The sequence below is a fragment of the Gasterosteus aculeatus genome, chromosome 13 (assembly GCF_964276395.1).
Source record: "Gasterosteus aculeatus chromosome 13, fGasAcu3.hap1.1, whole genome shotgun sequence".
NCBI classification, from domain to species: Eukaryota; Metazoa; Chordata; class Actinopteri; order Perciformes; family Gasterosteidae; genus Gasterosteus; species Gasterosteus aculeatus.
Genome location: NC_135701.1, coordinates 20,706,422 through 20,728,307, shown reverse-complemented (window position 1 = coordinate 20,728,307; position 21,886 = coordinate 20,706,422). Strand labels below are relative to the sequence as shown.

At 46.3% G+C, this 21,886-nt stretch overlaps 1 protein-coding gene across 2 annotated transcripts; it reads right to left on the bottom strand.

Annotated features, from left to right (window-relative positions):
- Positions 1 to 218: 218 nt before the first annotated feature.
- On the bottom strand, positions 219 to 21,805 carry LOC120830294 (putative phospholipid-transporting ATPase IM). Of its 2 annotated transcripts, XM_040194850.2 has the most exons (28): positions 21,589 to 21,805; positions 15,458 to 15,530; positions 14,628 to 14,686; positions 13,014 to 13,127; positions 12,412 to 12,510; positions 10,304 to 10,365; positions 9,149 to 9,221; positions 8,739 to 8,809; positions 8,579 to 8,661; positions 8,173 to 8,331; positions 7,956 to 8,044; positions 7,609 to 7,802; positions 7,313 to 7,521; positions 7,189 to 7,232; positions 6,932 to 7,097; positions 6,506 to 6,694; positions 6,313 to 6,428; positions 6,020 to 6,184; positions 5,790 to 5,901; positions 5,434 to 5,539; positions 5,216 to 5,351; positions 4,912 to 5,095; positions 4,425 to 4,648; positions 3,844 to 3,927; positions 3,509 to 3,754; positions 3,270 to 3,408; positions 2,332 to 2,462; positions 219 to 2,235 (listed from the first exon to the last, which is right to left on the bottom strand). In XM_040194850.2, the coding sequence occupies exons 2-28, from the start codon at positions 15,498 to 15,500 to the stop codon at positions 1,906 to 1,908; spliced, it is 3,627 nt and encodes a 1,208-aa protein (XP_040050784.2). In that variant the 5' UTR covers positions 15,501 to 15,530; positions 21,589 to 21,805; the 3' UTR covers positions 219 to 1,905. The 2 variants fall into 2 exon arrangements, with proteins under 2 accessions (XP_040050784.2, XP_077942368.1); XM_078086242.1 differs by having other exon boundaries at positions 4,912 to 5,351.
- Between the last annotated feature and the right edge of the window lie 81 nt (positions 21,806 to 21,886).

Sequence of the window (21,886 nt, the reverse complement as noted above, 5' to 3'; positions counted from 1 at the left end):
ATGTGCTATTTTGACTGATACAATGTTTTGATAATCAACTAATTCGGAAATCTTCTAGTTGGGCATCGTCTGTTATTTATATTTAGCAGAATCAAGCCTTTTGTGTGGTTCTTTCTTTGTAGTTTGCGAGAACAAGATGATTCTTTATCTTAATGCATTTACAAAGAATTTGATAATTACAACTCATGGACCAAAAGGTGAAAAAAACTGAAAATACATTTTTGATCTTTTATTATTGCATTTTGAGTACAAAAGATACAAAATGGATAACAGGAAGAGCAGAGATAAAACAATGTATATTTGTGTCATATTTGAGAAACAGGGATACAATGACAGTAATATATATTGATAAATATCTTACGTTTTCATTATGGCTACAATTTACTTTCATTATGACCACAAATAAACAGGAAACGCCTCCTCAGACCACTTGTGTATATATTTTTTATTATTTCAAGTTCGCCCGGGATGAATCATCCTGCTGTTCCTTCCTTCCCTCCTTTCCTCACTCCTTCCCTCCTCCCAAGACGGCCGCTCATCATTCTAAAGTTTTCGTCTGACCCCTGGGGTCAGAGGGCGAGTGCGTTCAGGGCCGGGCCACTGGGAAAAAACAGTTTAGTGGATAAAACCAGTCAGCGCATCCCCATGGATACCACGAGACATGGAAAATGAGGACGGCTATCAGATAAAGCTAGTGCATGAGTTTAAAAATATGTGCCTCACACAGATGTTGCCAGTCATTGAATGTGTTGTACAAATATATTTGTTAACATCATATTTTTGCATCAAACATTCTTGTCATTGTAGTGCCTGCAATGCATTATATAAAGGAATATCTTTTTCTTTCGATATCAAGGCAGACTGGGATTTTCTAGCGCCCATTTTCAGCCAGAATTGAGAGAGAAAGACAAAACCCACAAGAAACAACTGAGACAAACGGGCGTTTTAGTGGAATAAATACGGTTGATCATTAGACAAAAAGTAGCTGAAGAAAACACAGCATTTGGAAATAATGATATGATTTTAAAATGTGATGCTGAGGTGATCAATTAAGGATCATTTAAGACACATCCTTGTGTATTTTAACTACGTTTGCCCTGAAGTGGGTCTAAATGTGATCCGGTTTAATCCAGGTAACATACAGTACTTTAATCAAAAACGTCCATTAAACTCATTTTATCCTCAAATAATAATCCAGAAACAACACTTGTGTTTACCGGCATGAGGTAATGAGTCTGCATGAAAAAGTACTTTAGAATTTACAAAACAAATGACATATTACTCCACTCAGAGGAAATAGAAGGTGATGAGAGCAGAAAAAAGAAAATGCTGGATCTCTTTTTGTTTGTCTTCACGGCTCATTTGGCATCCTTGAAACATTCTCTTGCTGTCATCTGCCGCAGTCACGTGACACTTTCATGTGACACTGTCAAGAGACGCTGCCACGGGACAAACACCTCGCCGGGAAGGGAAAATAAAAAGATTTAAGAATAAAGTAAAACCTATACAAAAAGGTGATATTTTATTGCGAATGGTTGGTTGTCTCCTCTGTTCCTGCTGTGCATCTGGACTCCCAGGGGAAAGGAATTCTGGGTAGCCTGTAAACATGGTGACACCTCGTCCCCCCTCCTACGGTGGTTGATGCCGACATGAAAGTGAATCTCCCCTCTCACCGTCTCCTCGGTTATGAGCCACGTTTCACATGAACACTCACGTTCCAAAAAGGACGAGATGTTGCTGTAGCTTCCCTTTGATGAAACCATTACAAAATAAAAGCCCCGACCTTTCCGTGACCTCGTCTCGGGGCACGCTGAGCGGATCCTTCGTCTTAACGGATGTACAGATTGGAGCTTTTCCAGCAACACCCAGATGTCCCGCCCCCCGAAGTAAAAAGCCAGCCGTCCGTCACAGGGCGGGATCTCTGACGCTCCTGTACATCTGCAGCGACGTCACCTCCACGTCCTGGACCTTGGCGTTCTGGGGGCGCCCCGTCGGGCTGTAGCCCGCCGACCTCCCCATGGGGCTGAAGCTCGTGGTGGAGCGGCCCGCGTGGGCCAAACCCGAGGAGCGCGACGGGGCGGGGCGCCGCAGGAAGCGGCCCGACGTCACCAGGTCGCCGTAGCCCTGCGCGTGCGAGAAAGCGTAGCCGGAGCGGCGGGAGCTGGTTCTACGGATGCGGGCGCGGCGAGGCAGAGGAGGGTCCTTGGTTTTGGCCTGTCGCACCTTTAACATCACCTGAAGGTTTTGGAGCAGACCGGCACGTTGTTAGTCATATTTCTATTGTTATTATATATATATATATATATATTTTATATTAAACTCCACCCGTACCTTGTCATTGATGGTGGGGCAGAGCTGAATAAACAGGAAGCGGCAGGTGACGACAGGAAGGACACACAGGATGGAGGTGAGGAGGATCGTCAGCCAAATGTTGGGCTGGTTCAGAGAGTTTCGGGCAGTTCCTAACACACACACACACACACACACACACACACACACACACACACACACACACACACACACACACAGACGTTTATTCAGACGTATTGGTACATTTGATTGCCATTGACGTATTTTCTGTTTAACAACATTTTGGGGGAAAAAATGTAATTTAGAAAATTTCAACAACAAATCCTTTTAAGCCTGTGAGGCGTATAATGTTTTTCTGCAAAACTTATATTGTATTTATTAAAATAAGCAAGCTTTCTCAAAAGTAAGTTTGAGCAATTTTTTCTTGAGACAAAGCAGAGTGTAAATAACAGTTATCGTTGCATCAGGGAATGTAAAGAAGACTCAAAGGGCCGTCGACACCCACAGAGAACAATCTTTTATACAAAATGTTTATAACTGTTCGAGCGATTTGATGAACCATAGTAACACCAACCAAGCAAAATCCATCCCCCAAAACTCCTGAGAAACAAGTACAACAAGTTTAAGTAACAAAACTACTTGGCGAGGTTTAGGAAATGGCTTTTCATTCAAGTTACAATAATTACGGAAGTTGGATTGTCATGGGAAATCTGATTTATAGCTTATCATTATTATTTGCAGGCTGATCAGTGAGGTGACCGGTCTGGAAACCAGATGTTTTATCTGTTCAAACACACCGAGTCAATTGACACAAGTCAATTCAAAGCCTCCGGGAGCACATTTGAATCACACTTCCACCTTTACTCTCACTGGGCCTCGTACTGAAGAGCGAGCGGAGCTTTTCTCCAGAGCAGACGTGCTCGTGCACACCGACATGCATGCGTGGGGTCTCCACTCACCTACGAACGGGAAGGCTGAGGGCAGCGCGAGGAACATGCCGTTACTGTACATGGTGAAGGTGACGGCGAAGTACATGACCAGACTGCCCACCACGAAGAGGGTGTTCACCGCCGTCCAGTAGGACATCTCCAACCCCAACTGGAGACACGGGGGACGGAGAACAAACAACAAATGCGTCGGTATTCTTGAAGTCTGAAACGAAAAGGGGGAAGAGAGTGCAGAAGGGTTCCCACGGTACCTGGATGGTGACGGTGAACAGCAAGCAGGTCTGCGTGAGGAGGGCGAAGGACTGGTAGTCGGCCACGTCCTTCCCGTCGGCCCTCACGGTGTCGTGCATGGCCGCGTAGGGGATGAAGAAGAGCACCAGCGAGCTGTAGCAGCTGTGCAGGGCGCACTTGAAGAAGGCCTTCTTGCTGAAGTACAAGTTGAGTTGCCCGGGGAGGTAAAGCTCAGGGTGCTGGAAACTCCACTTGTCGTTCACATCCTGACCAGCAGGGGGAGACAAAGTTATGTTTTCTGCAGCTTTGTTTCTGCTCTAAAAGTAAAAAAAAGAGTGAACGTGTGACCAGGCACCTGGTCGAACAGACTCATCCCCAGCACAGGTAGCGCGGTGTACACCAGATTGTAGAGCGTTATGAACCACTCGTCGTACACCGTCTGAAAAGCAAGTCAAGAAGTATTTTAACAAAATCTACGACATGTTTCAAATAACAGTTGTGGAGAAAAGAAAAAAACATACAAGTGCCAGTACAACGATATATAAATGCTTCCTCATGTAAGAGTCCGGAATTTATAATCCTAGTTTAAGTCCAAGTGAACTCATAAATAAATGTCCCAGTCTTAGTTATTTCTTTATTTAAAAACTACTTCATATACAGTTGGATAGTTAGATAAGAAGTTGGGTCTCGTCCAATGAGACTTAAGCTAAATCTGAGGGGTCATGAGATGTTTCATCTTCTGCTGTGATTGGTGTGTTAAATTGTTTAACTCATGTGAAGAGTAAAAATGGCCTAGAGCCACTGGTTTAATATTAAACAGGTTGCTGTATTTGTGATGTAATTCTCTGCCGTTTTAGGTAAAAAGTACAATATGTGTCTCTGAAAAGAAGTGAAGTAGAGGTATAAAGTAGCACAAAAGAGTCTCGGGCCCCTCACCTGCGCAGAGAAGCCGCAGAAGAAGGCGTACCAGAAGTGGACGAAGGTGAAGGTGAAGTTCTTGTAGAAGAAGTAGCGCAGGAACTTGCACATGCGCAGGTAGGACCAGCGGCCGTGCACCAGCAGGAGGCGCTGCAGGAAGCGGAACTGCGCGAAGGAGTAGTCGCTGGACAGCACGGCCTGCATGCCCTCCTGACCCGAGATGCCCACTCCGATGTGAGCGGCTGGGAGGACAAACGGCAGAAGAAGAAACGGGTTTACTCGCTGTTTGTGGAGAATGTTTCAGTTTGTCGGTTTCTGGTTGTGCACCCGACAACTTAAAGCTGCTTTAGTTTCTTTAGTAAAAGTTTTAGTTTTTGTGTTCCCTCTAAATTTACTTGAAAATGTATCAAACTTGTTTTTACAGCCTTAACCATGTGCTTATTTGGCCGGTTGACCAAAAAAAAAAAGGCCATACATAAAAGCTGCTCCGTCGCCGCGGCGATACCTTTGATCATGCTGACGTCGTTGGCTCCGTCCCCAATCGCCAGAGTGACTGCCTGCTTGTACTCCTTCACCAGCTCGACCACCTGAGCCTTCTGCAGCGGAGTGACCCTGCAGCAGATCACCGCCTTGCACATGCACGCCGTCCTCAGGAAATCCAGCTCCATGCTGCGCTCCAGGGCGTAGGCCTGAGGGAACGGGGGGGGGGGGTCAGATGCAGGAGTCGCGTAAGAGCGCGAAGCAATCGGCCACACAGGTGTCGCGAACACCTGTGTGGCCGTGCTCGGGGACGCTTCCTGTCCGCGTACCAGGCTGTGTCCGTTGACGACCAGTCCGTACTCTCCATTCACCGCCTCGTCTGGCAGGACCTTCCCGCGTTTACCCAGAGGGCCTTCTGGCAGGACCGTCGAGTCCCCTGCTGGCTTCATGGAGCTCAGCGCGTTTCTGAAAATTCGTACGCATATATGAGTTATAGTGGCTGGATGGACGGCCACATCCCTCCTGTTCCGTCCCAACGTGCTCCGACCTCAGTTCCTGCCTGACGTCCTCGGGAGAGTTCCCAGAGAGCACGAAGACCTCGTTCATCTCCTCCCGCAGTAGGTTGCACGAGTAGCCGATGTTCTCCGCGGTTTCTGTGAGTCGGACGCAGGCCACGCGTAAGCAGACAAACAAAAGACAGATACAAACCTCTCCCTCAGTAGTGTAGTATGTAGATCACAGGATGGGATCTCAGGACCCGGATGTAAAGGGGTGGTTTTTTAAACAAGAGAACAAATGTCTGGATGTCCCAATGTTGTGATTAAACCCACTTGAGTGTCACCTCTGTGGTTTGTACCGAACATAAAGAGACATGTGATGGATATCGTATTTGGAACTGGGTACCTTGCTTGTCGCCAGTCAAAACCCAGACTTTGATGTCGGCTTTGGCCAGCTGCTCGATGGTCTGAGGCACTCCGTCCTGCAGCTTGTCTTCTATCGCCGTGGCTCCGAGCAGCTGGAACGCAGACGTTCAGATAGAGAACCCACATTCACGTGTACAAAAAAGTTTCCATAGTGATCTACGGAAAGGTGGAGCTGCCTAAACCCGACCCCCCCTCCCCCCACTCCCTCACCTGGAGGTCTGTCTCTATCTCCTCGTACAGCTCGTCCAGTCTGCCGTCCCGGTCGTCCAGGGAGGTGCTGACCTCGTGGTGCCGCTGCTTCCACTGGCTGAAATACTCCTGGTCTAGATCCCTGTAGGCCAGAGCCAGAGTCCGCAGGCCCTCCCCCGCAAACTCCTGCACACACGGATCGACACTTCAGGGGCAGGTCTCACGCACGAGCGCACAACACACGCGACGAAAGTTCAGAGACGGACGTCCAACGGGAAGCATGAATTCTCGTCACACACGCGCAGGTTACTGACGTTCATGTGCTCCGTGGTGACGTCCATCAGCTTGCCGCAGGACTGATGCAGCCTCTCGTAGACGATCGTGTCGGCACCTTTACAGTAGAGGCGTAGCTTCCCCTCCGGGCTCCTGACTGAGCGCACAAACACGCGCTGTAAGTATGGTCATGACGACAACAAATGCGCCGTGGCCCGGGGGGGGGCGGCGTACCTATGACCGACATCCTCTTGCGGACGTTGTTGAAGTCCAGGATGGCCAGCAGCTCGTAGCGGCGCTGCTCGCCCATTTCCACGATGGAAACGCTGTCGGGCGTTCGAGAGCGGAAGACAAATCCAAAGTTTCTGGCCGCCGTCACCAAAGCGCCCTCATCCGGCGACTGGGCCTGGTAGGAGAGCTCCCCTGCAGGAACACGGAGGTCAATGGAGGGCTCATGCTGTGAGTTTATAGGCTCACCTTGTCATTTAATCCAGTGTCTGTTGCTCTTAATCTCTCCCACCCACGTGGAAGAGATGTTGTTGTTTCTGTTGTTTCTGTTTATCGTCAACGAGTCAAAATGGTACTAAGCACAGTGTGAAGACATAGGGGGGCGGTGGGGGGTCGTATACATGAAGTTTGATCTAACAATCTGATCCCCACCTTCCTTCTTCTCCTCGGCCATGACGGTGTGGCAGAGGGCCAGCAGCCGGAAGAAGGCGTGGACCTCCGGGTTCTCCAGCTTCACCGCCTCCACCAGCGCGTGGTCGTGGAACACGAAGCGAGGGTCGGCCAGCGGGTTGAAGGAGAAGTCCACCGGGTCTGTGTGCTGGAGAGGGTGATGGGGGCAGGGGGGGGGGGAGGCATCACACATCACCTAATTGTCTCCAGGTGTGAAGGACTGCGGAAGCGTAACTCACCTCAGTGATGTCCAGCCTCTGACCGGCGTAGTCGAATACGTCCCCTGAAAAGAAAGGAAAAATGACTGGCGGGGGATCAGGGAGCGAGGAAACGGGGGAAATGGGGGGAGGACGTTAACCTTACCGTAGGACTTTCCGTTGATGGAGCACTTGTTGAACGTCATGATGTTCTGGGTGAGCGTCCCCGTCTTGTCACTGAAGACGTACTTGATCTGGCCGAGCTCCTCGTTCAGCGTGGTGGTCCGAGCCTCGGCGGGGGTGTCGTTGCGCGGGTGGTACATCTTCCTGTCCCAGTCGATGTAGAAGCTGTTCCCCAGGCGGATGATCTCCACGCTGGCCCACGAGATCACAGGGTTGAGAAGAAGAAGAAGCAGACGAGTGTGTGTGATTTGCGCCGCTGCGTTTCTCGTCTTTGCTTACCTGACGTAGAGCGAGATGGGCACCACGGTGTTGAGGATGATGACGTAGGACCAGAAGGTGAGGAAGGCGGAGAAGCCGGCGCTGTTTCCGTCCTGCCGGGGCAGGAACACCGTGAACTGGGAGCCCGCCTTCAGCTCCCACAAGCAGTTTCCTATCGCCAGGATGACGCACATGAAGGCCAGGAAGCCGAAAATCTGTCAGAAAGGTGCAAAATAAGTTATTCATGTTTTTTTGATGCATCTGAAGTGAGAATATGTTTGTATTTGATTGGCTGTATTTGATCCGTCCACAAACAAACACTCCAAAGTGTGATTTTTTCATTGAAGAAGTGAAACCCATTAACTCACACAGAGGACGAGGACATTCATCAGGCGGTCAATACTGGTCCTCTTGAACGTGCTCTTCCCACAGTTCTGCATCAGCTTCGTCTCCGGACCTGCAAAACCAAAAAACAGGAACAGAAAGTGAGTCACATCTTCCTCCATTCGAAACCGTCTGTGAGGGAAACAAGAGTCAAATCAGATGCTTTACTAACGTTGTAACACGGTTCATTCCCCCCCTCACCTCCAAATAGCACCAGTCCGAAGCACCACCCGGTGTTCCTGAGGGTGCAGCCGCGCAGCAGGATCTTCTCGTTGTCCAGCGGGTACTTCTGGCCCGCGTGGGTCAGCGTTCCCGTGAAGCGGTCCAGGCGGTTGTTGGGGGGTTCGCAGCGTACCTCGCCTGGGAGGGAGGGAAGGAAGGGGGGAGGGAGGGAGTTGACACAGCTAGGTTGAGTTATGGTCATAGAGGAGGCCTGGTGTCTTTCTCAAAAAGTCATCCAAAAAGGTATCCGGTGTTTCTGCACATTGTGCGTTGGTACAGAGCGACCGAGAAGGAGACACAAATGCACACAGAATATGACAAAGCGAGACCCCCCTGTAAACCGTCAGCACGCTCGTGATTGGAAGTTGTCTCGCTGCAGGCTCACCGTTGAAGTCTGCCAGTTTCTCGACATCCTCGCCCAGATCTCCCGTCACGGTGAGGGCCTGTCTCACCTTCAGGTTCGTCTCTCTGAGGAGGACAGTAAAAGAACGGGGAGGGTGACGCGGTAGAGACGAGTGTCTCACCAGAAATAGAAAAAGACTCACCCGTCCAGTTCTGCCGTCTCGATGTAAACCAGGTTGAGGGGTTCACTGCTGGAGAGCAACAGGAGGTCGGCCTGCGATTACAGAGCAGAGGGATTTATACCCTTAAATCTGCTCCAATCATTCTATTGGAGCCATGGACTCATTTATAGAGCAATGTACCACATATTTAGGCTACAGATAATAAATAAGCAACGGTTGTGACTCTTCAATTAGCAATTAGCAGTGACACTCTGTGCTTTCACGGGGCGCTTTGTGGATTTTCTTTCTTTTCGCCCAAATACTGTAACGAGGCAACATTCTAATGTTTTTCTTCAGTAAAACGTGGTGCGCTGATGTTTTTGGACACAACACAAGCATTTAACATGAGGAAATAAAAGAAGTAAAAAAAACATGTGAAGGAATCCACTCACGGTGACAAACTGGTTGTTTTCCAGTTTGATGATGTCGCCCACCTGGACGTCCATCCATTTCTCGCTGCGCAGTCTGAGGACAGGAAACAGGTTGTTTAGGTTGAACGTTTGGAGCGCTGCAGAGTTCAGAGGACGTGTTTTTCTTTGAGGATTTTTAGGAAATAAAGTGGACCATAAATAAGCAAGTTGAAGGTAATCTTGATATCAGCTGCTTTTCCATTACTGCATGTTCCTGCCAGCTTCCTGTATTATGTCTGCTCAAACAATGTGTTTGATTAACTTCCATTTGTGAAGGTTTTTCATGTAAAATGTGTCTTATTAAAATGTTTTTATTTAAAAACGTAACTCAGTAGTTACTGAAAAATATTTAACACATCTAATACAAGAAATGTGTAAGTTAGAGCACGGTTAGTTTTAACATGTGTGCAATGACATTCTACCCTCCAATAATAATAAAAATAATGAATCTCTGATAACAAATCCCAAATTCACCACAACTTAAATAGTTTTCACCTTTTAAATGGGACGTTAAATGAGACGTTAAATGAGACGTGATTTTTGAAAAGAAAAGTCACCCTAATAATAAATCTGTGGAAAGCAAACAATGCCTGAGCTCTCAGTACAGAGTTCGACAATACTTTTTTCTGTTTTTGGACAAACGCGTTGGATGTTTCGGACCTTTCTTGTATATATTTATAGAATATTCCGATATTTGGACCCATCTGTGTATTCCTCTTGTGCTGCCAACAGGAAGCAGCTGCAGGATGGTGGGGTGCGCTTGTTTTGTATCCCGTTTGACCAGAGGTTTGCAATTCTAAATATGTGAGCTATGTGTGATTTATTCGTGGAATCTAAACAGACTTATTCCCCCCATCATGGCCGAGAGACACAAACAACAGGACTTTAATGTGACTAAAGGGGACCCAGGGATGTTCCCTGAGGAACACCAACCTGAGGACATCAGGACCGCAGAGAGCCTTTACGTCTTCTGCCGCAAACTAAAGACACACTTCAGACTCTACTGTGACTAAAAACACTAATCTCTTATCTATAGCAAGCTGTTCTTTTAAGTTTCTGCTGTTCTTTTGAGTAAAAGCATCAGCTAAATGACATGTAATGTAATCACAATGATACGAGTCACACAAACAAACTTACTTTCTGTCAATAAGGACGTCAACTTTTCTGTTGTTGACCTGATTGTCGCTCCTGTGGCGATTCTGGAAGCAACACACAAGAAACACACGTAAAGAAACATTGCGTCATGAAAGGGACACAATGTACTGGTTGAACTGGGAATAATGGTGAGAAACGATGTGTTCTGATATTTCACAGAGACACAGGCGGGCTGATTTGTGGGTGCAGGCGAGACATTTGGGTTACAGGGTGAAAATGGGAACTTCCCGTGAGAGATACAGCCGTGTTTGACTCTTTGACCACTAGTGAAAACCTCCACTTCCCTTATCGGCGGCGACGAGGCCACGCGGCTGGTGTTTTGTTTTCTGATGCCATTTCAAAACGCCATGCTGACATATTTACTGCTCTTTCCTCATAGTAGTTATTACCGACAATAAAATCATAGAACTCACAGGTGGGATATTACAATGAGTGGTGGGAACTTTGACCCGGATGGAAGCTCTTGAATTATTTTCTGTGATTTGATGAATTTTACAAATTTAAAAAAAAAAGACTTCCAGTGTCATGTGTTTTTTTGTTGGACTTGTTTCTGGCAGGTAAAGTTTCTTCTCAACTTTCTTTAGAATTTATGATGACAGCAATTATAAGCCCATAACACTTTTATGACCTTTTTATGACTTAAAAACTAAACTAACCTGTTTCAGCACCAGTTGTGACTAATCAATAAATAAAAGGCCCTTTTTTTGACAAAAAGATCAAACCACTATTAAAAGAGAAATGTTTACTCATGTTTTACTTAACTATCTTTCTATGGAAAACCAACAATTCCGGGAGCCACTGAATCAGATGATAATCGTCATCCAACCGTGAAAACAACGGAAAATGAAGCTTGGTACTAATTAACTGCAGAAATCTATGGTCATAAAATAAAAATTTTAATGAAAAACCCAAACTCTTTTAAATTCCTTCATTCAGTCGGTAAAATCCTTTTCCCAGCAGCTGTTGTTTCTGCTGAGTCATGTCATCCGCGTCGCCTTACATGGTCAGCGTGTGCTCGCGTGTACCTGATCAACGCCTGCACGAATCTAGTGACGCTTCACTAAAGCAACAGATGGGTTCTGACGGGGGGAGTGATGGGGGAGGGATGGGAGGAGGCGGCAGATCGCCACCTCTGCCAAACAAAGAGCTTTTGTTCTCCTCAGACAGCTAATGTTTAACTCATGTCTTTTATTTCCTCTTGGTGGTTTGGCATCATGTTGTTGGACACACACGCACACACTCTCACGCACACGTACAACAGGTACATATTGGTTTGAAAAGTCATTTTCCTTTCATGGTTTTAGGAGGAACATTTCGTTTTGTTTTGGTTCTCGTAAGCGAAGGCAGGAATAGAAAACCGCTTGTCAATCATTAACAAGAACAATCCACTGCTGCGTGGTTCAGCTCTGATGTCTGAGGGGGAAACGTCTATCACTTCAGTCTCAACTCCCATTTTAAAGTCATTTTACTGTCACTAAAGGAGAACCGCTTCGTTCACAGATCTGGCAGATGGAATCGTGTCTTTAAGTGTGACTGAACTGCTGCTCACCAGCTCCATGTTGTGACTGATACACGATGCTTATTGTCGAGGTCATTCACTCTGGATTCAGTGGAAATTCCTCCCTAATCTGCTAGAATGTGTCACCCGTACTTATTTTGCGGATGGCGGCTGTTCCCTCACTTCTTCTCTTCTCTGTCATGTATCCTGTTATGTTATTCGCTGCCTTTTTGCCACATTGTTTGCCTCCTCTGCTCAACAAAAACAGCTTTGTTTTGACCATTTTCTTAATCGCTGAAGTCACCGTAACTCATCCCTCTGCCAAACGGCTCCCCCCCCCCCTCTAGCCGTCTCTTTGCCTTGAACCCCGTCACGGGCCACTACTCCTCGTCCACTCGCTCTGTTAAAGTCTGGCAAGCTCGGGAACCTTGGTCACGGATATGGAAAGATCCCCCGAAGTTAATAGTTAAAAGAGGCCGAAGAAGATCTTCACTTGAAAACGTTGTCGTTTGTCAGATTGGAAACCTTTCCACGCGCTTTAAACCGACTGTCTACCCTCTCAGTAAACGCGGCGCGGCACAGGTTTGCTCACCAGGTCGTCGGTGGCGTCCTTGGCGGCGGTGACCGTCAGCACGAGGACGAGAGGCACCACCGTGGTGAACCAGGACAGAGACGAGATCTGAGGAATCACCTGGAGGAGACGCACACACAGAGAACCGTCACACTTTAGAACCGGGGGTTATTTGTTCCTGCGGAATATGGCGCGTGAAAGGCCAACGAAGCAAACGCGCACGACGCAAAACAGCAAAAAATCAGATTAAATCCATTAAATTCATCTTTAACTGGAAAGTTTTGGAGTCATGAGACAACCATTTCTTAAAAAAACTGAATACATACACAAAAACAATAAAAAAGCACATTTTAAAGAAAAGAAGACAGAACTAGTTAATTTTTTTTATGTAAAACTGTTGTGGTGCAACGCGACAGCTCTGCACGCGATGAGGCAATTTCCTGTGCTGGAGATCCCACTTCCTCACTTCACACGATGGACGCATCTCATGATTGGTTAAGAGCCGCGCCGCGCTGCAGACCGACACTCTCGTGATGCTTATCAAACTCGTTTTCACAAAGTTAACCCGACAGCCGGATGGAAGCCTGAGGTGCTCCTTGCGTGTGTGCGCTCGTTTCCCTCACCTGGAGCACCAGCAGGAACAGGAAGTAGGCGTTGGCGATCCTCTGGAACTGCTCGAACAGGTTGAGGGGTAGGAAGGTGAAGGGGTTGTACTTGGAGGTCTTGATGCCGTTCGTCTGGTGAAGAGGTTATGGGATGGGATTGAATACACTCAATATCTAATATCTAATATCAACTAATATCAATTAACTCCGTCTCGAATCAGGTTTCTTGTTTCTCGAGTCTGGATGTGGTTTTATGCTGGAAGCACGAGCATTGAAAAAAATAAAACGGACAGTCAACCACAGTCAGTGGTTAAAACAGTCAACCACAGGTGAAGAAATAAGTGAATTAATGTAATCCATCAAATTTATGTAATGGAAATTTGGTCCGTATGCATCCGGGATGATAAGACAGGAGCATGCTGGGTAATCACACGTGGCCGCATCAAATATTTGCCTTTCTTTGTGGTCATCTAGATATTAAAGGAATGTTGATGTTAACACACATGACGATGGAGCGAACAGTTCCAACTGAAACTTTACCCGAACCAGATTAGACAACCTTCAGAAAGCTTTTGCTCACAGGAGTAAATATCAACGCTTATGTAATTCTAGGACATGGTGCCAATCCCGCCAAAAAAACACCTACAACAATACTGCTTGTAGCGTGTTAAAAGCGGAATTGGTCGTGAAAAGGTTAGCGATGAATGTGTGACATGTGTAGTTAAACCAAGTGATGCATTCAGGGGCGTTTTGTTTTGCCGCTGCTGTTATTGAGCGATAGTGAGAGAGGTGACTCGTCTGTAGTTTCACCTTCGCGGATATTAACGGAATGAGTCGGTAGCTCGAGGCCTTCGTTGTCTAACTGAAGTCGTTCAGTGAATTTCCACAGAGGTCTTTTTTCTAGAAACACTTACGCACTAAACTAAAAAGGTTAAAAAACGTTCCTGTGGATGAATTCCTGTATGAAAAATTCTAAATGTGATGAACCTCTGCGGCGTGGCGGCGGCGGCGTGGTGGGAGGAGCCTGCTCCGCGCCAGGTGGGTCTTATCTTATCAGGAGGCTGAAGGCTCTCAGCCAGCCGGCCCCCACGTGCGCTTATCACTCGTTCTCTGCATAGACATTGTGCAACTTTTAATCTATTTTAAGCTCATTTATTGTTTTATATTTCAATCAATGTTTTTAAATTTCCTTTTCTTTTCTTTGATGCTTTTAATGGTTGCATATGAATAACTTTTTATCGCCTTCCTGTTAAAATGTACTGTACAAACAAACATGTATTGCATTTATAGCGGTTTAATAACCTCTGCTGTGTTTTAACCAAAGCGTTCACATTATGTAATTCACCTGCTTTACATTTTGATACATGAATGAAGTTTAGAATGTGTTATTTTTATTCCCATTGGACATCATCCTCTGTGTTGACCTTGCAGAGGCGACGCGCCGTGACTCCTTCATGCGCTTAGAAGAAAAGGTAACCGAGGTGTGACCTTTCGACCTCGCCTGCAGCAACGCCGAGCGTAATGAGTTTACCCAGAAGCCACCTCTCCACCCCCCACCCCCCAAAAAGGAATGCTTATCTTCTAAATATTTGTTAAACAAACTGTTTGGTTTAAGAGTCACCAACAACTTACCGCATATTTGAAGGGCAGGTTGAACTCGCGGTCGTTGGCGCGGAGTTTTCTCTCCAGCTCTGGTTTGAAAAAGACAGAAAGACGTTGTTGTTATTGGTTTGACCGATGTTTCGCAGGCACCGGACCGCCTGCGATTGTCGTGACCCGTTTACAATATTAAATAATCCCGTGAAATTCGTGGACAACATGTCGACAGGCGGCTAACGTGTTAGCATTGCCGTTGCGAGGATGCTAGCATGCTAGATTAGCATTTAGTTTAATAACAGTCAATTTGAATACAATTAGTATAAAACGATGGCGACAGACTTTTTCATCCAATTTCGTACGAAGGGCCAAAAATACACATTTAAACTTGGATGAGAAATAAACATTAAAAACTGCCAATCAAATCCCAAAAAGTGACATGAAAATGAACGTCCAATTTCACCTGAAACAACCGCTTATAAATCTCTAAATTTTTCAATCTGGGTGCAGCTTCTTTCTTTTCCACAAGCAGCTCACTCTAAAATCAACCGTGTGTATTGTGTATGTTAGTGTTAGTATGTTATTATCTGTTCTAGAAGGAGTGCAGCAGGAAACACACGCTTGGCTACACTACATTTTGATGGGAAATCAATTAGTCAACTATTTTGCAGAGTTGTCAGTTGTAATTGACATTTTCCGTTTATTCCGAGCACTTTATTCCAAACTTTGACGACTGGAAGTCCATATCATACGATAGGAAGCTGTGGAACAGCTGCAGGAGGCCCGTTTATTTTAGCGAACGCTGTCTTCAAGGTCAGGAAAGCGAATCGAACCGTAAGGCTGAAGTCCATCCGTCCGAGGCTCACCTCTCTCCTTCTTTCTGACACTCCCCACGCCGAAGAACGACATCTTCTCTCCCTCCTGCTATCCATCCATCAGCTGTGAATAAAAGAAGAGACGTTTCACTGCCGCACTGAACACAAAAAGCATCAATCTGAGTCACCGGGTACTTTCATCATCCGGGAGTAAACACACACACACACGCGTGTGCGCCGGACCGATCGCCTCAAACACGGACGTTTTCCTGGAAAGTTTAGAGTTTAATCACCGTTGCTGTTAAAGTGAGAATGACTCAACGGCCACCAGCTCTTGGGTAAAGTGACCTATGAGGTCATGGTTCCCCGGCTGTATTGGCTTTGAAAAATAAAATAAAGACTCAGGTTGAAGCAGCTTTTAAAAGTGCATTTTATTTCTGACTGGAAAAGTGTGTGAGGGGAATGGAGAAGGTGTAAAGCCTGAGTCCCCGGTGCTTAAAGGTTCTCTTCAGTTCTCCACGTTTACATGTCAACCAGCCAACACCTGTCATGCTTTTATTTTGAAGTTGTCATTATAAAACAAAAGTGTAACTTTCTCACGTCCAATTTTTATGATGTAGAAAAAAAGATGTATACATACATCTTCCTCTTCTATCTGCCTTCACTTCCTCCTTTTCACTCCCACCTTCCCTGTTGGGTTTACTGTGGGTTTGCGTCAGCCTCTCGATGCGTTTCCAGTGACGCAGAGGGAGGCGCCGAGCATCGGTCTGCTCCCTCAGAGTTCAACATCTGCTCCTCGCTTGTGTTTGACTAATTCTTACTACTTTTTACTTCTGCTTCTGTTCATTTCAGCGGGGAATATTCTGCTTTTTACTGCGTGACATTCGTCTTCCGACGGTAGTTATTATAGTTAGTTACAGGTAGTAATGGTCATTTGATTTTACACACCGATGCAGAGGATCAAACTAATCAATGAAGCACAATTAATGTGAAGTCAGAATTAATGCCAGAACCTCAAAAGTATTAATATATAATATGCAACAAAATGCATTTTAATAAAATATTAAAAAACTTACAGAACGAAATAGCCAAGATTTACCCTTCAAAGAAAAAGAAATAATATAATATTTTATAATTTTATCAAACTTAATAATAAGCTACTTCTATACTTTTACTTACGGTAAAAGTATAGAGGGTGTGTCTGTTTGTGTGTGTGTGTGTGTGTGTGTTTGTGTGTGTGTTTGTGTGCGTGTGTGTGTGTGTGTGCCCTCGGCCGGTTGAGGACTCGTGGACAGGAAGCAGCAGCTTTGCAGCTCTGGTTTCCACGGTGACGTCGGCGCTGGACCTATAAATATCCGCCACATGTGTGCGTCGAAGAATGTGTGTGTTTTTACAGGAATGCCACGGCTCTGTAAAGCACACACACACACACACACACACACACACACACACACACGGTTTGTAATGGTTTTCATGTGTGTTTTCAACACTCGAGACTTTTCCAGGATTTACTACGAAGAAACCGGGACCAAAACTAAAAAAGTCCCCTGTGTGAGGAAACGTTTTAAAGACTTCGGGTCCGTTAGACATTTAACAAATAACCAACCAGGAGGCCTGTTCGTTAACACTGACTTATTGGTGACATCACTTCTGTGGTTATTTTCACCCAAACAAGGATTTGTTTGTTCTATTCCTAAATAAGAGGCTGGAAACAAACTATTTCACCAACGATTCCTAAACAAAAACAAGAGGTTTCTTTTAAACACACCCGGGTACTTTAGGATCTTTTCCTAAACTTTAACCAAGTCTGAAAAGTAAGGAATGATGCTGTTCTGTCCACTCATTGTGACGTCATCCTGAGGATAATTAAGCACAAACGGGATTTCCGTTCTTCCCACATCACGTCAGCAGGGACTCGCACTGAAGATCGGCTGGAATAACGTTTGATTTCTTTCTCCTTTTGCAGCTTGAAGTAAATCCCCTTTGTTCATATCTGCTCTGTGTTAAATATAATGCTGCATTATTATTATTATTATTATCAAAGTGTACTTAAATAACTAAAAGTACGTAAGTAGCCATTGTGCAGAAAAATGTTCCCTCTCAGTTATCTTAATATTATTTATGAGGTTTATGATCAATAATGTATTCTTGTGTACGTTGCGTTTTACGGATGTTTATGTTTTTAACTCATTTATATGCTGTTGTACTCATATTCTATAAAGCCTTGTCAAGGAGAAGTGGTTTTAGTTCAACATGGACACCTGAAGGAACGATTCATCCTTCCGTTTATCTTAACATTCAAAATCAATATAAATCATTTATTGAATCCAGTTGTTGTTCTCAGTCTTTGAGCTTCACATGAAAGGTTTGTGTGTCCTCAAACCAACAAACAGATTACAAAACACCAGCGAGTTTCACGAATCTGCAGATTCACATATAAATACCCCCAAACTCCCTGGAAGCCAATATCAGACACACACACACGCACACACACACACACAACCGATTACTTTCTAGTAATGCTGTTCCAGGTGGACAAAGGTGCGCTAACAGTGTCCCAGTGTCACAGCCACCTGTGGCTGGCTCAACAGGTCAAAGGTCACGCGGATGAATGTCCGCCTTGTCCGATTAATGATCTCTGGTTTCTCAAACCGAACACTGCTCCATTATTAAAACTGGCCGCTTGTTTGCTGCTGAAAGAAACTACCTTTTCCTCCTGTGTGTGAGTGTGTGTGTGAGTGTGTGTGTGTGTGACAGATGTCTTTGTATCGTTGACTGAGGAGGCCTTTTGTGTTAAACGTGGAGTTCAGCTCTGAATAGCAGCCACATAGTGAAGAATCAGACATGTCTGAAGGTGCAGGTTAGCGTCTCTGCGTCTCTCCCGCGCGCTCGAACCTCCACCCGAGCCACGTCCAAACCCCTGCTCTCATCCCGAAAACCCGCCAGCGCGACCGCCTACGACACTCCGAAAAACAACAGTTTGACGCCAGAAAGCCGGCGGATGCTCCGGAAGGCGGCGGGACGTTGGGGGCGACGGGCTCCCTGGATCGGCCGATGAGCCGATGGTTCTGCTGCGCTTTCGCCGCGCTTCGCCTCGGCGTGCGTCCCGTCTGGTGGCTGAACGAGTGCCGGATGAACGGCGTGAGCTCTGGAGGAGGCCCGAGGAGGCGCCAATAGAGCCAGAGAGACACTTCGTGGCTTCTTGAGCTCTGCGGGTCAACGAAAGAGCTTCAGCTTCAGCCTTCAGGCCTTCAAGTCCTTTAAGTCGTGGACCCCCGAGCACAGACCCACCCCTGTCATCCATTCCATCATTTTACTTCCCTTACGAGGTCGTTTTGTGTCTCTTTGGCTCCTTTGGATCCAATGATGATTAAAGGAACCACAGAAAAATCTCTTTCCTTAAGCAGCAAACAGCTCACAAACGCTCCAGATGTGGGACTATTTGGTGTTTAAAGGGCCTCGCACAGGTTTTCTGTCTCATCTCTTTCAACGGGTACTCGTCTTATCAGGCTGCTTGCTAAAAATAGCTCGAAGACAACCACTGTATTTGTCAGAGCAACTGAGCATTAAGCTGTAACGAGTAGTCAATCAACCCATTAATGGTCGACAGAACATTGACCCATTAGAGCGGCTTTGACTCGTGCGAAGCAACAGCGGCGCGCCGCTCTCCTGCATGAAAGCTGCGGCGGGTTGATGTAGCGAAACACTTAAACTTGGGCGTCTGTGTTGTTTCGCCCTATCTGCCCTCCTCGTTGCAGCCTGTTACATTCACTCGACAATCGCAGGAAGTAGCATTGATAGCGTGTTCTCGCTAATTGCCCAAAACAGCAGCTTCTGTGGAAACCGCAGCGCGCAGGGAGGGAGGGGGGGGGGGGGACCAGAATGCACCTCTTCTGCAGGGACTCAAACGTGCACGGCTACGAACAAACACACCCGCGGAAAGCGTGCTGCTGCTGATGGCGTCACAAGAGCTCTGCTGTGTGCCTGCCTGCAAAAACCTTTCACTTTACATTTACTCTTTTGCAATAAATTGTGACGTCAGAGGGGAAAAATCTAAAAATCAAGCCAACAGCAACGTTGTTTAGCAACTAGAAGATGCTTATACTGAACCTACAGAGGTTGAACACATTTTACAGGGGAGGAAAGGAGGCACAAACGTTTAGTAAAGAAGTTTAAAGTCTTCTTTCCAACTTTGAGTTGTTTGTGCAACCGGCATAAAAAAAACGAGGTAAAATATTACATTAAGGATCATGAGAAAAAGAGAAAACCAGCAGGTATTTATAACAGTTTAGAAGCCGCATCTATCCGCACCGTTTTGTCACTTAAAAGATAAATTGATAATTGAAATAATTTTCTTTTCCGGTCTACTTTGAATTGAGACTTAATCCATCACTGATGATGATTCATATTTAAGCAATAAGGTACGAGAGGCTTTACTTTATGTAACGGTTCGGATGTGTTGTAAGATCTTTTTTCGGGAACTGAAATATTAACTAACAGTCGCACAAAATCTAACCTGTCGCAGTGATACGGAACGCTCGGGTCAATGTGAACAGCAACTGTACATTACCGCTCAATAATGTGCTGAGTTCACCACCAGTTCAAAGTAAAAAGAGCACCGGCCACTTCCACCGCTGCCCGTGCCCTTCGAAAGTAGCCCGACCCCCAGGTTGAGAAACATTTACTATGTACTGAACTATATTCTAGCCGTTCAAACCAGCTCCAACGATCTAATGATGTAGCATCAACGTCGCAGGGGCCGAGACTTTTTAATGCATACCTTTAGTGATGGAGTATTTATGGGTTATAAACAGATGTTATACACAGATGTTATGATGATAAACTACTTTAACTTTTGCAACTGGCCCACAGAGCCGGACAGACAGAAGCCCCCCCCCATGGTTACTGATTAATGAACTACTGCCCGCTCTGAGGAAGCCGCCATGGGAAAAGTGAGGTGCGGTTATGACACGAGGGCTCAACACAAAGCACCAACAGACCCGAACAATCGACCTCTGAATAATTCACCTGACCCCGGGCCGCTCCTCCTCTCACCTTACCCGAGAAAACCCCGACGCTCGGATTGACCTTTTACGCACGGTAACTTCCTCTGTGCGCCACGGAGGCCCAGATTCAGCAGTGCAACACGCGCACACACACACACACACACACACACACACACACACACACACACACACACACACACACACACACACACACACACACATTTACATGACAACATTTGTTCCTCATTTAGTGCGTGTAGATTTTGTGAAATACTTGTCCTTAATAGGTTTTTAATCTGAAATATTTGTATCTTCTCCATGTTATTTCAGTGTGTTTCAGACTGATATCTCGACAAATGGACCTTTGCGGACATTTAAACATAAAGATTGAGCTGCGCAGCAGATACATAAAGCGGTTTAAATCAGCTCCACGTTTAGGACTTTGATGTAATAATAATTATCATTCAAAAAACGAACTATACGATTCGGATAACAGCCGTTCTGCATAATGAGTACTTAGTGTTACTTTAAGTGTATTTTGACGTCAGTACTTCAGTAACAGAGTAAATCCAGAGTATCACCTCACTACTTCACCATGTGACCCTGAAGGTAACTTCACACCCTCCTCACCGCCACGCAGCTCATAGGACTCATCATCATCATCATCATCAGTACTCCCACACACTGACTGCATCCTCCCTTTATGAGGACAAATAACACTTTAAAACAGAGCAAACCTGCAGCCAACCGCAAAACACACTTTGATTGTTACAAAAAGAGAGTCTGTGTACATTAAAGTGGACTTTAAGACGTTTTTGGAGAGTCTGCGGGTCGTTGTTGTGGACAAGAGCCGCGTTGAGAGAGAAACCACCGGATCGCAACTCCGACACACAAGCTGTCTTCTACACAAAGTCCTCATTTCTTCCGTCACTTTAGAAGTTCAGAAGGACTCGGAAACAGAAAGTTGAGGAGACGCACGCTTCCTGTTCGCCTGTCTGCCTTCCCCCCCTCTTCCTCCTCCATCCCTTCCCTTTCTTCCTCCCCACACGCCAAACAACAACACCCCAGCTCGTCGACCCCACCCGCCCACTTCACCTTGTTACCCCCCCCCCCCACACACACACCCGAACCCTCCCAAGGTCAAGCCGGAGTGCGGGTGGCGCGGCGCGCTCTTACCGTGCGTCCTCGGAGCTGTGGAACAAAAGCGCTCCCCCGACTGCGAGGGTGGAGGAGAGAAGGAGGTGGGGGCGGTGTTTCTCCCCCCGCCCCCCCTCGCCCTCTCTCTTTCTCTCTCTCTCTCTCTCTCTCTCTCTCTTTCTCTCTCTCTCTCTCTCTATCGTGCTCCCCCCTTCCTCTCGTTTTCCTTCCCCTCCTCCCTCCCTCCTCCCTCGGTGGGGGCGCAGAAAACTTAAACATTAAACCCAAAGCAAAAGAAAGAAAAGTGAAGAACTTTTTGGGCAACTCTGACCCCTAG